At 42.6% G+C, this 24,091-nt stretch overlaps 1 protein-coding gene across 1 annotated transcript in view; it reads right to left on the reverse strand.

Annotated features, from left to right (window-relative positions):
* NID1 (nidogen 1) overlaps positions 1-24,091 on the reverse strand; it is a 165,637-nt gene that overhangs the window by 19,650 nt on the left and 121,896 nt on the right. Inside the window, exons 13-15 of the mRNA XM_033938047.1 lie at positions 18,489-18,716; positions 7,021-7,193; positions 1,741-1,867 (exon numbers count right to left, since the gene is read on the reverse strand). Coding sequence (XP_033793938.1) covers positions 1,741-1,867; positions 7,021-7,193; positions 18,489-18,716 — 528 coding nt within the window. The remainder of the gene's footprint in view (positions 1-1,740; positions 1,868-7,020; positions 7,194-18,488; positions 18,717-24,091) is intronic.

Raw genomic sequence — 24,091 nt, forward strand, 5'->3', positions numbered from 1 at the left:
AGTAAGGCTATTTTTATGTTCTTAGGAATAGATGGTATACATCCCAGTATACTAAAGAACTCAAATATGAAATTGCTGACCTGCTGTTAGTGATCTGTAAACTGTCACTAAAATCGTCTGTAGTACCTGAAGATTGGAGATTGGCCAATGTTATGCCAATTTTTAAATAGGGCTCCAGGGGAGATCTGGGAAATTACAGACCGGTAAGCCTCACTTCGGTGCTGGAGAAATGGTATAAACCAGGAGTGTCCAACCTTTTGGCTTCCCTGGGCCGCATTGGCCGAAAAAAATGTTTCTGGGGCTGCACAAACGCTGCAGCAAGACAGAGGAGGGAGCCAGAAAGATGGTAAACACCCAGGGGCAGCAGAGTAAAACACTGCATCGCCCTCGACCAGGGCCGCACAAAATACTTCACTGGGCCGCATGCAGCCCTCAGGCCGCAGGTTGGACACCCCAGGTATAAACAATGATGATAAAAAATAAAATTGTGGAACATGTAGACAAACATGATTTAATGAGACGGAAGTTCATTAGATAGATTGTGAACCCACTGGGACAGACTGCTTCAGTACCTGAACAAATGCATGTACAGTACTCCTCTGCGATTATTTAAAAACTACGAATACAGTTTTTCGCCTGGGGAGGTAGGAGAGGACAGCTGGAGAGGCAGGATAGGGCAGCTGGAGCGCTGGTGAATGAAGGAAATCACTTGCGGTATGCTCCGACCGCCTCTTCCTGCACTAAAGTCAGACTTCACCAATCAGGAGCTGCTTTGACACGCAGCTCCTGATTGGTGAAGCCCGACTTTAGCACAGGAAGTTCTGGTCAGAGAATACCGTGAATGACTGAGGAAACCCTGTAAATCATTTTGAACTCCCCTGGGAGAACGGTATAGAAAACTGAATAAATAAATGAAATCATTAAATTATAGAGAGTATGTTTGGGCAGAATGGATGGACCATTTGGGTCTTTATCTGCCACCATTTACTATGTTACTATGTTGACTTCTTTGAAGGTGTGAATAAACATGTGGAGAAAGGTAAGCCAGTTGATGTAGTGTATCTAGATTTTCAGAATGCTTTCGACAAAGTTCCTCATGAGAGGTTCCTGAAAAATTAGAGTCATAGAGCATGAGGCGATATTTAGTTGTGGATTAGGAATTGGTTATCAGATACAAAACAGAGGGTAGGGTAAAATGGCCATTTTTCTCAATGGAGGAGGGTAAATAGTGGAGTATCGCAGGGATCTGTTCTGGGACCAGTGCTATTTAACTTATTTATAAATGATCTAGAAACTGGAACTACAAGTGAGCTGATTAAGGGCTCCTTTTACTAAGGTGCGCTAGTGTTTTAGCGCACACACAAAATTACCGCGCAGTACGCTTCTAGAATAATGCATGCTCAATGCTGGCATTAAGGTCTAGTGCATGCGGTAATTTATCGCTCGCTATTCCGCGCGTTAAGGCCCTAACACACCTTTGTAAAAGGAGCCCTAAATTTGCAGATGACACGAAACTGTTCAAAGTTGTTAAAACGCAAGCAGACTGTAAAAAACAAAATCGAAAGCAGACTTTAGGAAATTGGAAGACTGGACATCCAAATGGCAGATGAAATTTTATGTGTACAAATGCAAAATGATGCACATTGGGAAGAATAACTCAAATCATAATTTATCAGATGCTAGGGTCCACCTTGGGGGTCAGCACTCAAGAAAAAGATCTGGTGTCTTTGTAGACAACACCTGTTTTGATGATCGGAGTTGGTTCTCCTCCTTGCAGATTGGCTCTGCTGATAGAAGGCCCACTGATGTCTGTCCAGTAAATCACCTTATCAACACAATCGTATGCAACACCGATGACAACTTTATCCTGCAAGTAACCAAAATTTGACATTTATGAATTCTAAAGTGCCAACTTCAGCTCTCTTTCGTGTACAAAGGAATAATTGTTAGTTGCATGGAAATAGTGAGGCAGGGTAAGAAACAGCTGAAGTTACTCTGCAGAGGAAAACTACATCCTGGAGCAACCAAGGAATTTATCACAATCGTAAAAGCAGTACTTGCTGCTCAGTAAGTTTTAACGACATTAGAGATATTCAGTGTAGTGGATACACTGCCTGTAATCCTTCTCTGTTGGCACACATGAAAATCATAGTGACAAAACTGCACAGGGTTAATATACAGAATGACTAATAACCCCAAATTGTGTAGCACATTGTGAAATTAAGTTACCATCAATTACTGTATGTTCGCTGTATTAATGCTACTTAAGTGCTTGGAGACATTCCTCTTCCTGTGTTAAAATAGTTTAACCAGTTTGTCAGATAATGCATTTTTTTTTTCCAACAATACAGTATAACAACTGTTTCATATCAATTTTTTCCTGAAAGGTTTCCATTTCAAATATAAATTTAGCTCTAGAGCTAATCATCTTCTATAGGTACTGCATGGTGAACATATATGGGACAATTTTTTAAAAAAAAACTTTACAGAAGCACAGAAAAATGAAGGCAGATAAGTGGTGCTTGGAATAGAAGGCACCTGGAGAGCTTGGTCAATGATAACCACCACTGAAGAAACCGTCGAAAATGTGAGGTTACTCTGATCTTTTTGGATAGTAGACCAATGGCTTGAGACCACTGAGTTGAAAGTGCCCATTGATGTTCCCTGAGATGTAGATGGGCAAATGGAGTTTCATGTGCTGTAGAGGCCATGCAGCCGAGGAATTGCAGCAATTGACAACCTGTTATGCGATGGTGAGAGGAGAATTTACGACATATTTGAAGTAATGTGTCAAGTCTTTGTTGAAGTAGAAGGCATAAGTTTTCATTGTATCTAAGAGAACTCCAATAAACTCTAGTCTGAATGGGTTCTAGATGTGATTTCTCATAGTTGACTGCAAATTCTAGAAGCTCCAGTAGATGAACTGTTGTATTTAATGGCCAGAACAGCCTTTTGAGGTATTGGGTCCTTGATTAACCAGTCGCCTAGGTAAAGGAACATGTGAAAACTGTGTGAGTGGAGGATTGCAGCTACCACCACCCAGCATTTCATATATACTCTGGGTGCTGATGCAAGTTCAAATGGGAGTACTCTGTACTGAAAGTGATGTGCTCCCATTCGAAAATGAGGATATTTTCTGTAGGCTTCCTTCAGATCTAGAGAATACTTTGAGTAGAATCCTCAGCCCCTCTCCTGCATAGATCTATGGCCTTGAGCTGGAGGAGGGCTGAGAGCACCTGATGGAGGGTCTTCTGATAGGTGTTGAACAAGGACTCTTTTGGAGGGTAGTTTTGAGGTATTTTCTAGAAATGAAGGGAAGAGCCCTGACTCACCATTCATAGGAACCATTGATTTGATGTTATTACATTACATTAGAGATTTCTATTCCGCCATTACCTTGCGGTTTAAGGCGGATTACAAAAGAATTATGGTTGTTACAAGAAGAATCAGTGGACATGGCAAGTGAAGGTAGAGAAGAGGGAGGGTATTTTCAGAGAGTGAGGAAGAAGATAGGTGGAAGGAAGTATTCGAGATGTTAAGATTTAATCAGGGATTTCTTTAAGAGGCAGAGGGAAGTCTCTGGCGGCTCGTTTAAAACACCACTGCTGCTGCTTTAGGAGACCTTGGAGGTATGTCATGTCTCACCGGGGTAGTATGGGTAGGGGTGTTGGTTGCTGAATTGGCAAGTCCAATTTTCTCGGGCAACAAATCAATTCAAAGTGAATCAGTGAATTGATTCGAATTGGTGAATTAGGCAGAACTATTGCCATTGCCAAGACCTTTGGACATAATCTCAAAAAAGCCCTTATAGCATTTAAGGGTCATCAAAGAAAAATCAGGAAAAAAAATCATTCAGATGTTCTGATGGTATATATCAATCAAAAGATGACATTTTTTGTATGAGTGATTTCATATAAAATGTAATATAAAAGTTGTAGTTTAATATTCTATTAGCCAGCAAGGAACCTTGGAACACTCTGCACCCAAACTCATCTAGTGTTCTGCCTTTTCTGCCTGGTGGAATACTTGCATAAATTCTGGAACTATTAGTTCATTTTAGGGCAGATTCCACAACCAAGGACTGGTGTTGCAACTGTGGTTTGCATGCATGTAGAATGTATCCAATTTTCATGGAGCTACTGGACAGAAATTTGAGCTTCCCCAATTGGATAAAGCATCTTTCATAAGGGACTTTTATACAATCCTTAGGTCACTCTTTGTAATTAAGAGCATCCATAATATCTGCTCGAGGCTCCGATTCAAATTCCATATTAACTGGAAGTACCTACCCCATTCATCTGCCAAACTTTGTAAAAGACAGACTCTCTGGAGGTGACCTTCATCGAAGAGGTGGAGATGGATCAGAAGGAATTCTGTATGACTCATCTGCAGACAAGTCAGGGTACTCGCTATAAAAGCGTGGTGACAGGTCTGAGTCATTCTCCTTGATGTCAGCCCTTGTAGATGTAGAACGTCGAGGAGAGCATTGACGAGAACGTTTAGGAGAGCGTCAAGATGGATGATGAGATGGATGACAAGAGGAGCATTGAGATGAGCTGTACTCCCTAAAAGAAGATGGATGTCTGCTCAACTTAGATGCTTGATGTCATGGTGTCCGAGATTGATGACCCGATAGAGTTTGAGGGCAGAGCTTGGACTGGGCTGAAGCTGGGTTCATTGAAGCAGATTTTTGCATCGAGTGCAACTGTAGCAACCCAGTTAGTTCCTTCTGCAACAGCTCTCTGAGCTGATCCTACAGTGATGGTGCCAGTACTAATATTGGCAAAGGTACAGTAGGTACAGTCTGTATTGGGTATCAAACAATCTTGGACCTCGATGTTGAGGCACACTTCTGAGAAGACACCAATTGAAAGGATGACAATCTTGCATCGGTGCTTTGACACTTGGAGTGTGTTGATGGTGATGATGTCTGGGATGATACTGATGCCTGTTCAGTGGGGGAAAAATGTTTATCTTTTTATGAAGATCCCTCAATGTAGGTGTTGTCGACGTCAATGTTGGTGTCACTCAATGTTGATGATCAGCATCGGAGTCTACAGCTAAAGTCAATGCAGTTGAAGTTGACCCTAAAAATTTTTCAAACTGTAATTTCCTGGCCTTAAGCGACCTCTTCTATAATGTAGAGCAGAGCATGCAAGAAGTATCCTGATGCTGAGGACCTAAACACTGGATACACCAATTATATGGATCCTTGTCTGAAATGGTCCTATGACATCAAGTGTACCACCTGAAGCTGCTAGGCATTTTGGACATGGAAGAAAAACTGCCGCTGCGATGTCAAAGGACTCAATGGTCTGGGGAGGTCAATTAGGCAGTAACCCAAAAATGAGTCGACACTCCTGGCTGGAAAAGAGACTGAAAGGTGCCCAGATGCCCAAAACAAAAAAGTAATGAAAAATGGTGAGGGTGGGATTTGAGCAGGACGTGGGCTGATCTAAACTTAGGGCTCCTTTTATCAAGGTGCGCTACGGGGGTTAGCACGTTGGACATTTCATTACGTGCTAACCCCCATGGCAAGCCAAAATACTAACGCCTCGTCAATGGAGGCGTTAGTGGCTAGCGTGGCAGGCGGTATTCCCAAGTTAAACCCTTACCGCGCCTTGATAAAAGGACCCCTTAGTTGTATTGCAAGTATAACCAAAAGTTTAACGAGGCTGCCTGGATGGAATTTGTAAGTTGTGAATTAGGCCATGTAAAACCAGGTCTAAGTTCCCAAAAGGTATCCAAAGTGACCAGATAAGCACTGCATACACAAAATACAGACCCCCACACACTGCCCCAGTGATCACTGACCTCCCCTCCCCACAACACCATAAAAATAGGAATAAAACCATACATACCTGTCTCCAGAACATCAGCACCTGGCATAGCAAAGCCTAATAAAGCAGCACAGAGGTGGCTTAAGTAGTGTGTGTGTTTGTGTGTGTGTGTGTGGGGGGGGGGGGGGTTAGTGAACCACAGAGAGAAGGACCCAGGGCCATAAACCACTCTAATCACTGCATTTATGGTGAACATGTGTACCCTCCAACCCCCCCCCCAACCTTACTATACTTCCATATAGGTACCACCTGCGGCCGTGAGGACTATTGGGGTGGTAGACAGGTGGGTCTAGTAGGTTTTGGGGGTGTTTTGGAGGGCTCACCGTGACCTATAAGGGAGTTATGGTGAGATGTTTATGTGGCACCCTTTTTGCGAAGTTCGCAGCAGTGCCCTACTACTCTGTTGCCCGTACACGTGCTGTGAAAGTTAAGAAGCCAGTGATAATCTTGTAAAATTTAGAAAGTTTTAGTATAAATAAATTATACATAAATATAAAACAGCTAAGGGGTGGTTGAGTCCAATGATAGGGTGGTATCTGTGAGGCTATGTATATTCTCAGTTTGGAAACATAGTATACCACTGAGGTCCTTTATTGCATTAAAAATGAAAAAAAAAAAGGATATTTGGGGTTTTATGCAAAAGATAGGCTACCAATAACCAAAAACAAGCCTAACTTTGGATATCATTTACTGAGTTAATTAACTTGTTATATGAAGTGCAATAGAAAAATAATATAAAATGGCACGTCTAAAAGAAACCAAACATATGAGTGAAAATTATGGTGAACAGTATACTGTATATACAATTTGAAAATGACCCAAAAAACCAAAAATGTTTTCCATATACATCCTAGCCAAATATATTAGAATTATCTTTCATTTTACCTGTGAATGGTGGGGGATGCAGACAGCAAATCATAAATAATGAAAGATCAAAATCATACATAAATAGGAAAGTCACTAGTAAAGCCTATTTATATATAATTTTGGTGCTCTGCTATTTATGATTTGCTATCCAAATCCCCTTCTTTCCTTTCATTTGGCATCAAGTGAAAAGATGGCTTGATTTGGCCTTCTTGGATAATGAATACCAATTATTATTTTTTAATGACATTTTGTCTCTCCCGGAAATAAATACCTTGTTAGCTTTGGAAATACATTGGTGCTGTTAAATACTTACAGGAACATGAAGTAACGTTTTAGCTGCTGTTTTCTTCATGTTGTTTCCTTCCAGTGGAACATGCTCAATCTTTCCACTTTGGGCAAAAAGTAAATGTGTTCCAGGGGGTAATGGAATTAGATCAGGTCGAACAGTGGGTCCAACAGGAGGAGGAGGGGTGACTGTGTCCAGACCTGCAGTAATAAAGGAATAGATTGAAAGCAGTCAACAGTTTCTTAGAGGTAAACTGCAACCCCAAAGCATTGCTGGATCTAGAGCTATACTCTCGGAAGAAAATAATTCCTGCAAAAGCTACATGTTATGTTATGTGCAATCTTATATCCTCATTAATTAGAGTTCTAGGCTGTTTACAAGCAACATATTGCTATTTAGAATTCTTTGTGGAGTTAAACATGTTAGAAATAATTCTTTATAATATGTACATAATTCTATCTGTTACATAAAGTTATCAAATTGTGCATAGTCTGAAGTAATATATCAAAAATAGCAGCTGACCATTAACATTGTCTTTATTTCAAGTGATTTATATTATTAGTCTGAATCTGTTTGGAACCCTGGTAGGGATTTCTTGAAAAAAACATGTTTTTAGATTTTTGCAAAACAGTGTACAGTGCTCCCCCGCGAATTCACGGTCTGCGATTCACGGTCCCTGTCATTTTCCGACCGCGAATGGCCAGGCAGGAGAGGGCAGTCGAAGAGGCAGGAGAGGGCAGCCCAGAGCGCTGGTGAGTGAAGGAAATCACTCGCGGTATGCTCCGACCACCTCTTTCTGTACTAAAGTCGGGCCTCACCAATCAGGAGCTGCGTGTCAGGGGAGTACTGTATATACTGTGGTTGTGTGAATTACGATGGGAAGTGAGTTCTCATGGATAAGAAACCGAGACCCAACCGTCTATAGACTCTAATAAAGAACCTGTATCCTGTACATCATTTCTGCAGTTCTTAAGTTTATTACTTAAAGAGAGTTTTATTATTGAAATTCTATGTTACAAATATTTGTATTTTTTTACTGTATTATTGTATTTCGCTGATTGTCCAGCTCTTTTTAGTGTAAACCACCTAGAACTTTTAGTTATGGCGGTATAAAAGAATAAAATTATTATTATTATTATTCCTTTTGTTTTTTGGTGTTTGACCTTCACTGCAGACCTGTTGGATTTTATTTTCTTTTGCACTCAGGATTACTGTGTTTCCCCAAAAATAAGACAGTGTCTTATATTAATTTGGGGTCCAAAAAACACACAAGGGCTTATTTTCAGGGGATGTCTTATTTTTTCATGTACAATGATCATCTCTCCTTTCCTCTCTTCCATCACAATTCTTCCTCTTTCCTTTCTCTTCCCCACATGTGCAGCATCTTTCCTCGCCTCTCACCCATCCCCTTGTGCCTTCCTTTTGCAGCATCTTTCTATCCCTCCTTCCATCCCATTCCCCCCATTCAGCAGAACCTTTGCACAGCATCTTTCTATCCTTCCCTTCCATCTCCCCCATGCAGCAGAACCATGCCGACCCTCCCACTGCAAAACCGACATACATCCCTCCAAACAGCAGCATTGGCAGCACTCTAAACAGGCTGCTTCATGGCCCTCTCCCGCCAGGGGTCTTCCCAGTGCCGCGTCGCTGATGACATCATCAGTGATGAGGCAGAGAGTAAGACCCATCAGGAGAAGACTGCGAAGTAGCCTGTTTAGAGTGCTGCTGATGCTGCTATTTGGAGGGAGGTATGTCAGTCTCGCAGTGGGAGGGTCAGTGGGGTTCGGATGGGAGAGATGGAAAGATGCTGCGCAGGGGATGGGTAGGAGAGATGGAAAGATGGTGCGCTTAAGACCTACCCCAAAAATCATGCTAGGGCTTATTTTCAAGGAAACATGGTAGTAGAAAGACACAATCTGCATATGAGAAGAGCCTTTCCCCTGGTCTGAGAATTATCGAATTCAGTATGGTCATGAAGATATTATATAATAGTGGTGAGATACGAGATCCTTATGGTATGCCGTATGGTGGAGACCAGTAGTCAGAGAAGGCTCTATTCTTTAACACTCTGTAGTGTCTTTCATCAGGAAGCCTTGGAACCATTTTAATACCATTCCTGAAAATCCTATTACAGCAAATCTATTTACCAGCAGTGTGACTGACCATATCAAATGCTGCTGAGACATTGAACTGTAGTAGTAACATTTGTTTACCTGTGCTTAATGTAACCATGGGTTACAAAATAAATTTTAAATATGTTATAGTTTACCCAGGGCAGAAGACCTGACAAGTTTTTTTTTCTCTAATATTTTAAAGTGAAAAGCTTTTTTTTTTTTTTTTTAAATAATTCTTTATTCATTTACACAAATTACATTAAGTGTTAATATTTTCATTCACAGTAACAATAAATACATCACTTATAAACAATCATTGGTATATTACATAGATTCTTATCCCTACCCCTCGCCCATCCCTCCCAACCATATAATCCCTTTAATCCTTTCTAGTGAAAAGCTTTTTTGTTGTTAGCCAGCAAAATTAATGCTGTATTTGCCTGACTGAAAGTAAAAATTCTAGAATGCTGAGGTCTGCATCAGGTCTGATGATCTCATGTAGAAGGAGCAGTGCTGGTCAGGATTCTAAAACTGCCAGAGAGAGAGAGAGAGAGAGCAGTTGGGGAGTGATCAGTTTGGAAGACAGTTTGGTTTGGGGTTGCTTGAGAATAGTTTAAGATGCATCGTGGGTGGAAAAAGTTTAGGGAATTTAAATTATCCATTCTTTTCTATGGGTAGTTAGTCAAAAAATAAAGAAACAAATATAATTTTCAGGGTGATAGGGTTTTGCTTCCTTTGATTTTTTTTAAATTAGGAAGTAGGTACACTGTTGATTAGAGCTGAAATCTCCATAGAGGAAAGAAGAAGCGCTGGTACCCAACGGCTGTGTAAATAAAACAACGGAACCCTGTGAGGAAAATTTACATCTGAACTCTGTGAGGATAAAATTATTTGAAAGGACTAAATTCTTTGAGGAAAACTTTATTTGGAATCTTATTCTAAAGTTATTTAGGTATATATACTTTTTGTTAGAGTTGTAACAATAAACCAACAAAAACTCTTATTCCTTGTATTTTTTTTATTTAGGGTAATTTTGTATTTTATGTTAACTTTTTCCTCTTTTTGTTATAATTCTTACTTTATCTGGTTAGGTAACCTAAGACTAAAGGTTAAGAGAGTGGGAATTGGGAGTTCAAAGAGGGAGGGGTTACATTAATACTGAACTAACTCTCAATGTCAGATCAATCAAGCATGTTTCTGTACTGTGTTCATTTCTAAACCCATATTGGGAGGGCAACAGTAGATTCCATTTTGAAATATAATCTTTTAGCTGGTTGGTGACTACAAACTTTATAAAGTTCGTCATAGATGGTATGGTTTGTAGCTTGTAGTTTGGGATAGGTCTAGGTCTGTTCCTTTAGGGATAGGTGTAAGTAGAATTATCCCAAAATTCCTCCAAGAACCATCCTTGCCCTAGTGTAGAGTTAATAGTTAATAGTAAATGACAGCAGACCTGTGTGATCCATCCAGTCAGTCCAACAGTCACATTCATTCTCAAGGCAACAAACTCATTTTACTTGCTAAGTTTCAGTATAAGATGTTATCCCAGGACAAGCAGGCAGCATATTCCCACACATGGGTGACGTCAGCAACGGAGCCCCGCAGCGGACAGCCTCGAAAGCAAACTTGCTTGAAGATCTCGAACTTTCGAGTGCTGCATCGCGCATGCGCGCGTGCCTTCCCGCCCGAACCAGGGGGCGCATCTCCTGTGAGGATCCTCAGTTCAACGTTTTCCGCGGAGCTGAGAAGACTTGTCGACTTAGCTCCCGTAGCGTTGTGCCTTCTCTTCACCGCGGCTGAATAGTTTTTATTTCTGTTCGGTCGCTGTGTTTTTTGCTTTGTTTCTAATTGTAAAACTTTTAAAAAAAAAAAAAAAAATTCTTTTAGTTTTTGTTTTTTTGCATCGGGTTGGGAGATTGAGGCCTAGGCCTCTCTCCCTTGTTCTCGACACGGACTTTGTCCTTTCTATGTCCCGGCCTGTTACTGGGTTCAAACGGTGTTATCAGTGTAGCAGGACTATTTCCATAACTGACCCCCATAGTCGGTGTATGCTCTGCTTGGGGACGACTCATCGTCCCGAAGACTGCCTTCACTGCCTCACTCTTCAACCTCGTACCTTTAAGCACCGCTGCGACAGGTTCTTAGAGCTTTTCCCTCGAATGGAGCCCGAAAAAGCGATAGCCTCGGCCGAGGCATCTGTGAAAACCTCTACTTCGGGACAAGCCTCGAGTGCGAAGACTTCGACTTCGCCTACTCTGCAGGCCTCGGCCTCGAAGACCTCCGGGTCCTCGGCCTCGAAGGCCTCCTCTGTGTCCTCGAAGCCTGGATTGGGGGAGGTAAGTCTCCTGCTTCCTTTTCAGGTACCATTCCTAAGAAGCCAACGGAGTCTAGTTCCTCGCAACCTGGGGCTCCAGGTTCGGCTCTGTCTTCTAGACCGTCCTCCAAACGTGCTTCCAAATCGAGGGAATACTCTCCTCCGAGGTCGCCCTCATTGGAATGCACGAGGCCTCCGGTGACTCCGAGTCCCTTGGTCTCTGTCCCTATGTTTGAGGACATGCTCAAGTCAATTTTGACGACGCAAATTTCCTCAATTGTGGCACAATTAGTCCCGACCTCGACCTTAGCTTCACAGGTTCAGCCTGAGCAGCAGTCTCTGCCTCGTCAGCGGTCACCTCGTCGCAGGTCTCGATCTCGAGTCTCTTCCTCGGACTCTTCGCCTGACCGAGCTTCTAAGTGGTCTTTACCTCGATCGAAGCACCGCTCTAAGTCTTCGAAGGTCCTTTCCTCGAGGAGCTTGAGGCCTTCAGATTCTTCGAAGCACGTGCCTCGCTCTCAAAGTACTGTTGCCTCCTCTGTTTCATCGAGGCATTCTAGGTCGAGGACCCCACCTTCGAGACTTTAGCCTCGGGAGCTGTCTCCCTTAGCGAAACCTCGTACTCCGCGCACTTCTCCGTCTCGGAGTCTTAAACGGAAACATTCCACCACACCGCCTCTAACTGGCAGTGCAGCATCCTCCGTTACTTTACGTCTCGGTTCGGAGCCAGTTTCCCAGTATTAACGCGAGGCCTCCCCATCTTTTTCAGTGGCGCCTCGCTCTGCCTCTTCTCAGGAAGCCTCTACGTCGAAGTCTTCTTCCTTTGCGAAGTTTGTCTTCGACATGGGCCAGGCTCTTAACATCGACTTGCATTCAGATTCAAAGTACACACCTGAGTATTTGGCGGATATGGAGCTTTCCCATCCTCCCAAGGAAACTTTGCGTCTGCCCATGACACCTGTGCTGAAGCAGACTTTCCTGCGGAATATGGAAACTCCTTACTCTGTGACGGCGATCCCGTCTAAGTTGGAGTCTCGATATCGTACTGTGCCTTGCAAGGGGTTTGAGAAATCACAACTTTCTCACCAATCTTTAGTAGTGGAATCATCCCTGAAGAAAGCTCATCCTTCTAAAGTGTCTGCTACAGTTCCACCAGGGCGTGAAGGTCGCACTATGGATAAATTTGGGCGAAGACTTTATCAAAATTCGATGATGACTAACCGAATTCTAAATTATAACTATGTCTTCACTTCATATTTTAATTATTTTTTGAAGCAGTTATCATCCTTTTGCCCAGACTGGCCCAGAGAACGCCTTGCTGAGTATAAACAAATTATTCAATCTCTCTCACAATTGCGTCTCTTCATGTTGCAGGCATCTTATGATGCATTTGAGCTTCTCAGGTATCGGTGTTCGCAGTGGCCATGCGACGTCTGGCCTGGCTCAGAATAGTAGACATGGATCCCAACTTACAAGATCGGTTAGCAAACCTACCGTGCCAGGGATCTGAGCTTTTTGATGACTCAATTGAGGCAGCTACTAAACGGCTCTCGGAGCATGAACGCTCCTTCGCCTCTCTTATTCGCCCTAAACCAAAACCTTCTACATCTAGGGCTTACAAGCCTCCGGCTCGTCGATACCCTATGAAGTCCATGCCAGCTTTCTCTAGGCCTCCACCTAGAAGGCCTCAACAACAGCGTCCTCAGAAGTCCCAGACGCCTGCTCCAACCAAACCCGCTCCGTCTTTTTGACGGTCCAGTGGTGAGCATTCCAACCTCCTTGCATCTGAACTCCTCCCTGCCCATCGGAGGCCGCATTTCCCTTTTGATATCTGTCTGGGAAACCATTACATCGGACCTCTGGGTCCTCAAGGTCATCCGCGAGGGATACTCTCTACGCCTGCTTCAGGTCCCTCCAGATCATCCTCCAGGAGAGTGTCTTTCCAGTCTCTCGCAACTCCCCCTTCTTCTTCAGGAGGCTCAGGTACTTCTTCGCCTTCGAGCTGTGGAGGAGATTCCTCCTTCCAAACACAATGTGGGGTTTTATTCCAGATGCTTCCTGGTTCCCAAAAAGACGGGGGATTTGCGACCCATTCTGGATCTCCGTGCTCTCAACAAATTTCTAGTCAAAGAGAAGTTTTGCATGCTCTCTCTTCTAGTTTTGTATTCTCTCATGGATCAGGGAGATTGGATGTGCTCACTGGACCTCAAAGAGGCGCATACTCACATTCCTGTCCATCCGAATTTTCGCAAATATCTCCGGTTCAAGGTGGGGAACCTTCATCTTCAATACAGGGTTCTTCCGTTTGGCTTGGCGACCTCTCCCAGGGTCTTTATCAAGTGTCTAGTTGTGGTAGCTGCAGCCCTCCGTGCTTGAGGTCTTCAGGTTTTTCCTTACCTCGACGATTGGCTTATCAAAGCCCCTTCTCTTCTAGGGGTTACTCAAGCGACCCTTCAGACTATTTCTTTTCTTCAGAGCCTGGGGTTTCATATCAATTTTCCAAAATCGCAGTTGGTTCCCACTCAATCAATCCAATTCATTGGCGCCGTGTTGGACTCTGTTCACATGAGGGCTTTTCTTCCTCTCAATCGTCAAAACACTCTTCTACACCTTTGTCATCGCGTAGTTTCAATGTCGACTCTCACGGCTCGCCAAATGATGGTCCTTCTCGGGCATATGGCATCAACAGTTCATGTGACTCCCTTTGCAAGACTCCACCTTTGCATTCCTCAGTGGACCCTGGCGTCTCAGTGGCAACAGGCCGTGGATCCGCCTTCTCGTCATATTGCGGTCACACCTTTATTGAAGAAGTCTCTCCGCTGGTGGATGCTCTCTTCCAATCTTTCCAGAGGTTTGCAGTTTCGCCATCTCCCTCATCAGAAAGTACTCACAATAGATTCGTCCGAATACGCATGGGGAGCCCACATAGATGGTCTCCGTACACAAGGGTTGTGGACTGCCACAGATCGTCGATGTCACATCAATCTGTTGGAACTCAGAGCGATATTTCTTGCTCTCAAAGCTTTTCTTCACCTCCTTCACGACCAAGTAGTCCTTGTTTGGACGGACAATCAAGTAGCGATGTATTATGTCAACAAACAGGGCGGGACCGGCTCCCACTCCCTTTGTCAGGAAGCTCTGAGGTTGTGGCATTGGGCGATTTCTCACAACATCCTCCTTCGGGCTGTCTATATTCAGGGTCAACAGAATTACCTTGCAGACAAGTTGAGTCCGTCTGCTTCTGCCTCACGAATGGACGATCAACTCCCCTACACTTCGTCAAGTATTTGCTCGTTGGGGAACTCCTTGGGTGGATCTCTTTGCGTCACCCAACAACTTCAAACTACCTCTGTTTTGTTCCTGCATTTTCTCGCCCCTTCGTCTGGAGGCGGATGCTTTCCTTCTGGACTGGAGGGGTCAGTTTCTTTATGCATTCCCTCCATTTCCTCTAATTCTCAAAACTCTGGTCAAATTGAAGTCGGACCATGCCACGATGATTCTCATAGCACCCCGGTGGCCCCGTCAACCTTATTTCTCTCTTCTTCTTCAACTCAGCATCAGGGAACCTCTTCTTCTACCAGTGTTTCCTTCTCTGCTCACTCAGAGTCAAGGGTCTTTACTTCATCCCAACCTGCAGTCTCTTCACTTGATGGCTTGGTTCCTTTCCACTTGACTGATCCTTCTCAATTCTCTCAGTCTGTTCAGGATGTCTTTCTGGCGTCCAGAAAGCCGTCCACTCGTCAATGTTATGGTCAAAAGTGGGTTAGGTTCTCGACTTGGTGTTCCAATCAGTCTTCAACCAAAATCTTCCCCTTTGACTTCAGTTCTGGATTATTTGCTTCATTTATCTCAGTCTGGTCTCCAATCCACCTCTATTAGAGTCCATCTTAGTGCTATTGCTGCTTTTCATCAACCTTTGGAAGGGAAACCCCTCTCGGCACATCCCCTGGTTGCTCGCTTTATGAAGGGACTTTTTAATCTCCATCCACCAGTTAAACCGCCTCCTGTGGTTTGGGATCTTAATGTTGTTCTGGCTCAACTGATGAAACCTCCTTTTGAGCCTATTGATTCAGCTCATTTTAAATATCTTACTTGGAAAGTTGTTTTCTTGATTGCCCTCACTTCGGCTCGTCGAGTCAGTGAGTTGCAAGCTTTAGTTTCGGACCCGCCTTTCACGGTTTTTCACCATGATAAGGTGGTTCTTCGTACACATCCGAAATTCTTACCTAAAGTAGTGTCTGATTTTCATATCAATCAATCTATTGTGCTACCGGTATTTTTTCCTAAACCGCATTCTCACCCTGGTGAGGTGTCTCTACATACTTTAGATTGTAAGCGTGCGTTGGCGTTTTATCTTCAACGTACTCAACCTCACAGGACATCTCCTCAAATTTTCCTTTCTTTTGATCCAAATAGGTTGGGACATCCTGTCTCGAAGCGTACCATCTCCAACTGGATGGCTGCTTGCATTTCTTTCTGCTATGCTCAGGCTGGTCTTCCGCTGCAAGATCGAGTGACGGGCCACAAAGTTAGAGCTATGGCGGCTTCTGTTGCTTTCCTCAGATCAACTCCTATTGAGGAAATTTGCAAAGCTGCCACTTGGTCCTCGGTTCACACTTTCACCTCTCATTACTGTCTGGATACTTTATCCAGGAGGGATGGCCATTTTGGCCAATCTGTTTTGCAAAATCTTTTTTCATAAATTGCCAACTTCCCTCCTCCCCTTTTACTTAGCTTGGAGGTCACCCATGTGTGGGAATATGCTGCCTGCTTGTCCTGGGATAAAGCATATATCTTCATTTATGATGTGCAGGAGTGGTGCTTAAATAGAATCCCAGCAGCAGGGAAGATGATGCTGTACGGACTTCTATGGTCTGTGTCCTGTATATGGCAAGTCAGATTGGGGGGGGGGGGAGATGGGGGAGACTGAAGTTAGCTGTTATGGCAACTCCAGCCTTGGGGCAGTGTGGGGCGGTGTAGCTAGTGCCGCACAGACTTCTATGGTCTTTGTCCCATATGAGGCAAGAAGGATCAAGATCAATTTTAAGTATTTTATACCACATTCAAATTATCTGAGTACAGGTCTTACCTATCTTGGAGGGAGGAGGGAAAAGCACAGTTACTTACCGTAACAGGTGTTATCCAGGGACAGCAGGCAGATATTCCCACAACCCACCCACCTCCCCTGGTTGGCTTCTTGGCTTGGTATCTGAACTGAGGATCCTCACAGGAGATGCGCCCCCTGGTTCGGGCGGGAAGGCACGCGCGCATGCGCGATGCAGCACTCGAAAGTTCGAGATCTTCAAGCAAGTTTGCTTTCGAGGCTGTCCGCTGCGGGGCTCCGTTGCTGACGTCACCCATGTGTGGGAATATCTGCCTGCTGTCCCTGGATAACACCTGTTACGGTAAGTAACTGTGCTTTTCCCTCCTCCCTCCAAGATAGGTAAGACCTGTACTCAGATAATTTGAATGTGGTATAAAATACTTAAAATTGATCTTGATCCTTCTTGCCTCATATGGGACAAAGACCATAGAAGTCTGTGCGGCACTAGCTACACCGCCCCACACTGCCCCAAGGCTGGAGTTGCCATAACAGCTAACTTCAGTCTCCCCCATCTCCCCCCCCCCCCCAATCTGACTTGCCATATACAGGACACAGACCATAGAAGTCCGTACAGCATCATCTTCCCTGCTGCTGGGATTCTATTTAAGCACCACTCCTGCACATCATAAATGAAGATATAGATTTTGATCGGTTAAGTTCTGTATCAGAACTATCCTCTTTTTGTTTAGGGATCCTTTGTGTTTATCCCATGCATATTATAACTCAGTCACTTCCTGAAGGAGGGCATTCCAGGCATCCACCACCCTCTCTGTAAAAAAGTATTTCCTGACGTTACTCTTAAGTCTACCACCCTGCAACCTCATATTATGTCCTCTAGTTTGACTAATCAATTCAGCATTTCTACTTGCATATCTTGGTATTGGTGGAATGGGCATTTCATTTCAGATAAGCTATTCACAAGAGGTCTTAATTCTGTTGTTGTGAACATATTGAATACTGTCCATGTTCTATCCCTGGTACATCCCAAGATGCACTGGGAAGGGGAAGGCCCATTTTCAACAATGTAGGACTTCTGGGAGGAGGGAATCCGCGTCCCTCCGTGCATCAACTTGGAGGTAAGGAGGAGGGGGGCATCGGAGGTGGGGGAGGTGTTCTATGGCAGGGGGGTCATTTGCCAGCGGGGGAAGTGGGCATCTCTCCTGCTGTGGATGGGGGGTGGGAGTGCATGGCCAGGATTTCTTGGAAGCGGGATAGTGCGGGCATCTCTCCCGCTCTGGGGGAGGGGGGTGCGTGATCGGGATTTCTTGGCAGTGGGAGAGTGTGGGTATCTCTTCCACTGCAGGGAGGGGTGTTGCTGCTGTTCCGGGGATGGGGGGTGTTCACCACTGCTGCAGGGGAGGGGTGTTGTGATACAGTGGGAGAGAATAGGCATTTCTCCTGCTGCATCACAACACAGGCTTTCTTGCAGACTCTGACACTGACCGGCAACCCTGGACCAGTCGTTTATTTTTGTCACCAAAAGCTGATGCCGCTTTTAGAAAATGGCTCAGCATTTTTTTTAAGAATCCACCAGAGGGCTCATTTCAATGTTGAAGAGCCCATTTGCATGTCATTGTCAGAAATTGCTAGAAAGCCCGCTATTGACAGAGGTAATCCGCCGCAAAAATGCATACAGGCTAAACCATTGAAAAATAGTTTAGCGACGGCATTAAAGTTATGAGAATCTGGCCCCGATTGTTTTACTGCAGAACAACTATGATGCTATAATTAGAGTTTGATTTTTATTGATTTTAGTTATATTTTTTGATTAGTAAAGCTTTTATTAATTATGTATTATTTCAGTTGTTAGCTTTTTATTTTTAAACCAGTAAAAGCATGTTTATAAACAGTTTTAGTACATTTGTGCAATGTTTAAACAAGTAAATAAATCTAATTTAATGTAGTTATATATAAATAACTGCTTATTTATGCCCACATGGCCAGTATATGAAGGCTAACTTACATGGGGGTCGGATTCCAGGGCCTGTTCTGGTACCATCAATCTCATTGCCTTCTCTGTTGACACACCAACAGTGCCCACTGCTAGTGTGGCACTGCACAGGGGTGTACTCTCCATGTTCATCACACTGAGGAACATATTGACCCACAGGCCGGGGACCCCTTGGCAACAGAGGTTCCCCAGTGCCTAATGCTATCTCACGATGGCGCTGGCATTTAGTCTTCTCTGGCTCTACAAAAAAAAAAGTAGAGAATAATCATACATTTGTAGTTAAAAGATACATTTAACTGAACTTAAAAGAAAAATCTACCAAATGCAGCTATCTTTTCTGAACCTTCCCTAGATCTCTCATATAATTGCAAAAAAAAAAAAAAAAAAAAAAGACAAAGAATCAAAGATGACATGAAAATATCAGCTAAAAATTCTGTACCTTGAAATTCTGTTCATTAGACTGGCTGAATATGACAAATGTTTTACACTGAAATTTGATGTGCTTTGCTAAGAGTAGGACATATATTTCAAAGCAAAATTTATCTAAACAAGGATAGTCAATTGAAAAAAATGTACTTCCTTCACCCTTAGAGAATATCTCTGGAATACTATCACTTTGTTTTGATGTTTCCAAACACATTTGCCCTTCATTCTAATCAACCCTGAGCAAGACAGGAAAAGAATGCCACAGGTAATCCCCAGTGCTTATGGAAAACGTCTGTGGGAAGGAGGCAGACGGGAGTTATGATTACTAATGAAGAAAAGTATATACTTTCATATGTTGGCAGCTATGTTGGTTCTCTCCCTCTGTAGGTCTTTAGATATCACCCCTGTTGTATCACCTGTGAGGGAATCCGAGGGACCGTTGGATGATCAAGGAGAAAAAGGTGTGCTTAGGGAGGATAAGGCCATAGTGGAGAGAGTGAAAGAATTCTTTGCTTCGGTCTTTATGGAAGTAGATGGAAGAAATCTTCCTGAACTGGAAATGGTTTTCAAGGGTGATGAGGTGGAAGAATTGAATGAAATCTCAGTGAACCTGGAAGACGTACTAAGCCAAATCAACAAGTTAAAGAGTAATAAATCACTTGGACCAGATGGTATACATCCCAGGGCAGTGCTCAAGAAAAAGATCTAAGTGTCATCGTGTCCAATAAGCTGAAACCTTCTGCCTAATGTGTAGTGGTGGCCAGGAAAACAAACAAGATACTAGGAAACCTTACCTTGAGTATTGTGTTCACTTCTGGTCTCATTATCTCAAAAAAGATATAGCGGCACTAGAAAAGGTTCAAAGAAGAGTGACCAAGATGATAAAGAGGATTGAACTCCTCTTGTATGAGAAAAGACTAAAGAGGTTAGGGCTCTTCAGCTTGGAAAACAGACAGCTGAGGGGAAATATGATTGAAGTCTACAAAATCCTGAGTGGTGTAGAACGGGTACAAGTGGATCAGTTTTTTACTTCATCAAGATTTACAAAGACTAGGTGACACTCAAAGTTACAGAGTAATACTTTCAAAACCAATAGGAGGAAATATTTTTTTCATTCAGAGAATAGTTAAGCTCTGGAATGCGATGCCAGAGGATGTGGTAAGAGTGGTTAATGTAGCTGGTTTTAAAAAAGGTTTGGACAAGTTCCTTGAAGAAAAGTCTATAGTCTGCTGTTGAGACAGACATGAGGGAAGCCACTGCTTGCCCTGGATCTGTGGTATGGAATGCTGCTACTATTTGGGATCAGCCTCCATGATGACAGGATACTGGGCTAGATGGACCATTGGTCTGGCCCAATAAGGTTATTCTTATGTTCTTATATTCTGTTGTCCTCTGTTAATGGCAGCACTGTTCCCCTTTCACCTTCCCCACACTCATTCTTGCAGACGTGCGTTTTTCAACTCGGTCCTGGAGTATTCCCTTGCCAGTCAGGATATCCACAATGAATATGTATAAATTTGATTTGCATACACTGTTTCCATTATATGCAAATTTCTTTCATGCATTTTCATTGTGGATATCCTGGAAACCTGACTGGCAAGGGGGTACTCCAGGACACAGCTGAGAAACACTAAGGTAGGTAAACAGACTGAATTTAATCCCTCTTACTCCCAAAATGCTACCCATGACTATCTCCTTATACCTACCTCTTTTTTCCTTCTATTCATTTTATTAATGGCGCAGATTTTTAACAACCATGGTTAACAAAAACATACTGCCCAATATTCAAAAGGGATTAACCAGGCAACAGAGGCTCCTGCCCAGTTAAATCCCACTGAGTGACCCAGCACACAAATATTCAGCAGCACTTAACTAGTTAGTGCCAGTGAATCACCACTAACCAGCTATCTCCTAACTGGTTAGGTTAGGAGTTGGCTGGGGGCAGAGCGCCTATGTAGCCAGTAAGTGGCAATTTTCAGTTCAGTAACTGGCTAAGGATGACACTGGAGAACCTTTGACCTTGCACAAAACCAATTTCTTTTTAGATTTGTAATTCATCAAGTTGCTAGGACTTGAACACGAGTCGATGGCACATAAAGTTAGGCCAACAAAAAGGCTGTCCTATCTTTAGGTGCTACCGGCAGCTCCAGAGCTGCCAAAAAATAGCGACCCTAAAAGGAGGGGGTGTTCCCTTTTTTGCATCGCAAGGAGAGCTCAATAGAATAATAATGAGCTTTGGGTACAGGCGATGGCCAAACTTCACGCCCTGGTGGTACTGAGGCAAAGACTTTGGATAGAGTAGATTTTTTCAAAGTTTACCACCAAGGACTGATGCTGGAGTTGTGGTTTGTCAAAACCAGAAGAAGAAATAATTTTGTATAAAGTGTCTAATTTTCTGGGAGCCACAGTAAGGGGGATCTCCCAGTTCTTATGAAGAGTCTCCTTGAGAATACCATATAATGGTAGGCGAATAAGTTCTTTAGGAGGTTCATCATAGTCTAAAGCTTCCAAATATTCAACTCCTTGTGATGCATTTGCTTAGGATCATTAGCAGCCACAGAGAACCCTTTTGTGCGTCAGGAGGGGAGCTTTCCGTGACAGTAAGAGCGTTTTAACATCTCTTTTTTAAAATATATCTTTATTCATTTTTAAACTTACAATAAGTATGATAATAAGTAAACACATTTTAACATTGAATATATCACTTATTATTCATCAATAATACAATCATATAATCTTATCTCCCTCCCTTCCCACTCTTTTATAGCAAGTAGTTAAAATACTTTATAAAAGATGTTATACTAAAATGTCCCCCCCTCCCTGAAAATTGAACTTGTAAAAATTAAAGGGAAAAATGTCATCTATTCATTACAATATTTTGCTAATGGCTCCCAGACATCTTGAAATTTCTTTAAATGCCCTCGCTGTGCTGCTATTACTCTCTCCATTTTATAAATATGACATAATGAATTCCACCAAAAATTATAATTCAATCTACTCCAGTTTTTCCAGTTATAAGTAATTTGTTGAATGGCAACCCCAGTCATTATCAACAATAGTTTGTTATTATTTGAGGATATCTGACTTTTTGCCCTCATTGACATACCAAATAATACAGTATCATATGAAAATGCCACTGGATTTTCTAATAAACAATTAATTTGGCCCCAAACTGATTTCCAAAAAGTCATAATAAATGGACAATAGAATAATAAATAACATCTCTTTCTGCTATGGAAAGCTTTTGTGCATCGGGACCTGAGTTAGCTTCTGCTTCTCTGGAAAAGCCTGAGGAGCCCTGCCCCTCCCACCACTTTCACTTCCCCCTCAGAATCATTAGCACAATGGTCTTTCCCTGCTGATGTTCTTGGATAATCTGCCTAATTGCCACTATTCCCACCTATGATATCAATACCTCAGATGGAAAAACTGAAAACAAAGACCCTTTTACTTTAGTGCTTCTCAATTCAGTTCTCGGGACACACCCAGCCAGTTGGGTTTTCAGGGTATCCACAACGAATATACATGAGACAGGTTTGCATGCCAAGGAGCCACAGCATGAAAATCTCTCTCATGAATATTCAATATGGATATCCTGAAAACCAGATTGGCTGTGTGCGCCCCGACTACTGGGCTAAGAAGCACTGATTTATTTCACCAAATGTGCTAAAAGAGAACTGAGAAAACAAAACTAGCAAGCCTGCCAAGGCTAGTGACCTTTTCATATTATGAGGAATCTTGTAATACAGCTATAGAACTAGATTTTTAACGACAACGACCAATTTCTTAGTCATGCCCAGTGCGTTAGCTGATTTATGAAACAAAGAAAACTGAATGTACTAGAAAGGATAAAAACGATTGCACTCTATGTTCCTTACAAAAGTCAATCATTATGTGTCCCAGTAACTTTCTGAATGTTCCTAAAAAAACTAAAAATTGCCAATGTATTTAGGAGCTCTTTTACTAAAGCTAAGCATGCGCTCATGCTAAAACGTACATTATGGACCAGATTCTACAATTGGAGCCTAGCAGTGCATTGTAGGTTGTCAATCAACAACCAGGTGTTCTTTACAGAATCCTGCCTAACGGCACCTAGGCGTACTTTGGCATCCTGGAGGTAGGTGCTGGTATATTAGGCCAGGTTTTAGTTGGTCTAAATTTACTGGCGCCTAACTTGGATACCTAGCGATGCCTAAGTCAACTATGCCCCTAGCAACGCCCACTTTTCAGGCAGGCATTGGAGGGCGCTTCCACTTAAGCATTGCTAGGCGTCATTTTGATGCTAAACTCTAAATTGCTGGCCCTTTATACCTTTGCGCTGCTTAGCAATGAGTGCATGCTAAGCTTTAGTAAAAGGGACCCCTTTAGGCATGTAATACAAAAAAAAAAAATTTGAATAGAGCTGGTATTAACATCAAATGTTCTAACAACCCTGAATGTTTCATCATCATAGTAAACACAATAGTTACTATCTATGAACCACTCCACTAGCAAAGCACACGTATAACCCCCCCACACACACACTTTTGAAGCTCATTGTGACAAAGTTATATAACTAAAACATATGAACTTGTATATTAAATAATTTCATACTTATGAATTTCATATTTCTTGATCTTGATTTGCAATAAACAAGAATACTTAATAAACATTTCATATCCCCAATTAAACATCTGTCTGTCTTTCTTTCCCTCTGCCCTCCTCCCCCACTGCTTTGTCACTAATGTACTGCATACAAACAAGGAGCAGCTTTGTGCTCTAAACACACATTACTCATATGAGAAGGAGTCAAAACATATTCCAATCTCAGCCCCAATTCATAACATAGATGTACAGCTGTTTCTTTTTAATTTTTTTTGTTGAAAAAAACATAAGGAAATAATTAACTGCAGACTGCTGGAATGCCCCTGTTCCTAGAATAGTTTCCAAAAACTCAAACCATTACCAAGCAATGCTTAATGCTGTAAGCCTAGTTTCTTACAATTTCTTATACTCACTCCTGCAATGATTCTTAAAATGTATGTACAGAAAGCTCTAGGCAGCAAATGTTTTCTGTAGAGGGTCTTAAGTTGTGGAATTCCCTTCTGGATGAATTACGAAATTTGAAATCATATTTACAATTTCGTTGTTGAAAGTATATTTGTTTCATCAGACATTCCTGGTAACATGAATTTTGGACTATTCAACTT

Source organism: Geotrypetes seraphini, chromosome 3 (assembly GCF_902459505.1).
Source record: "Geotrypetes seraphini chromosome 3, aGeoSer1.1, whole genome shotgun sequence".
NCBI lineage: Eukaryota > Metazoa > Chordata > Amphibia > Gymnophiona > Dermophiidae > Geotrypetes > Geotrypetes seraphini.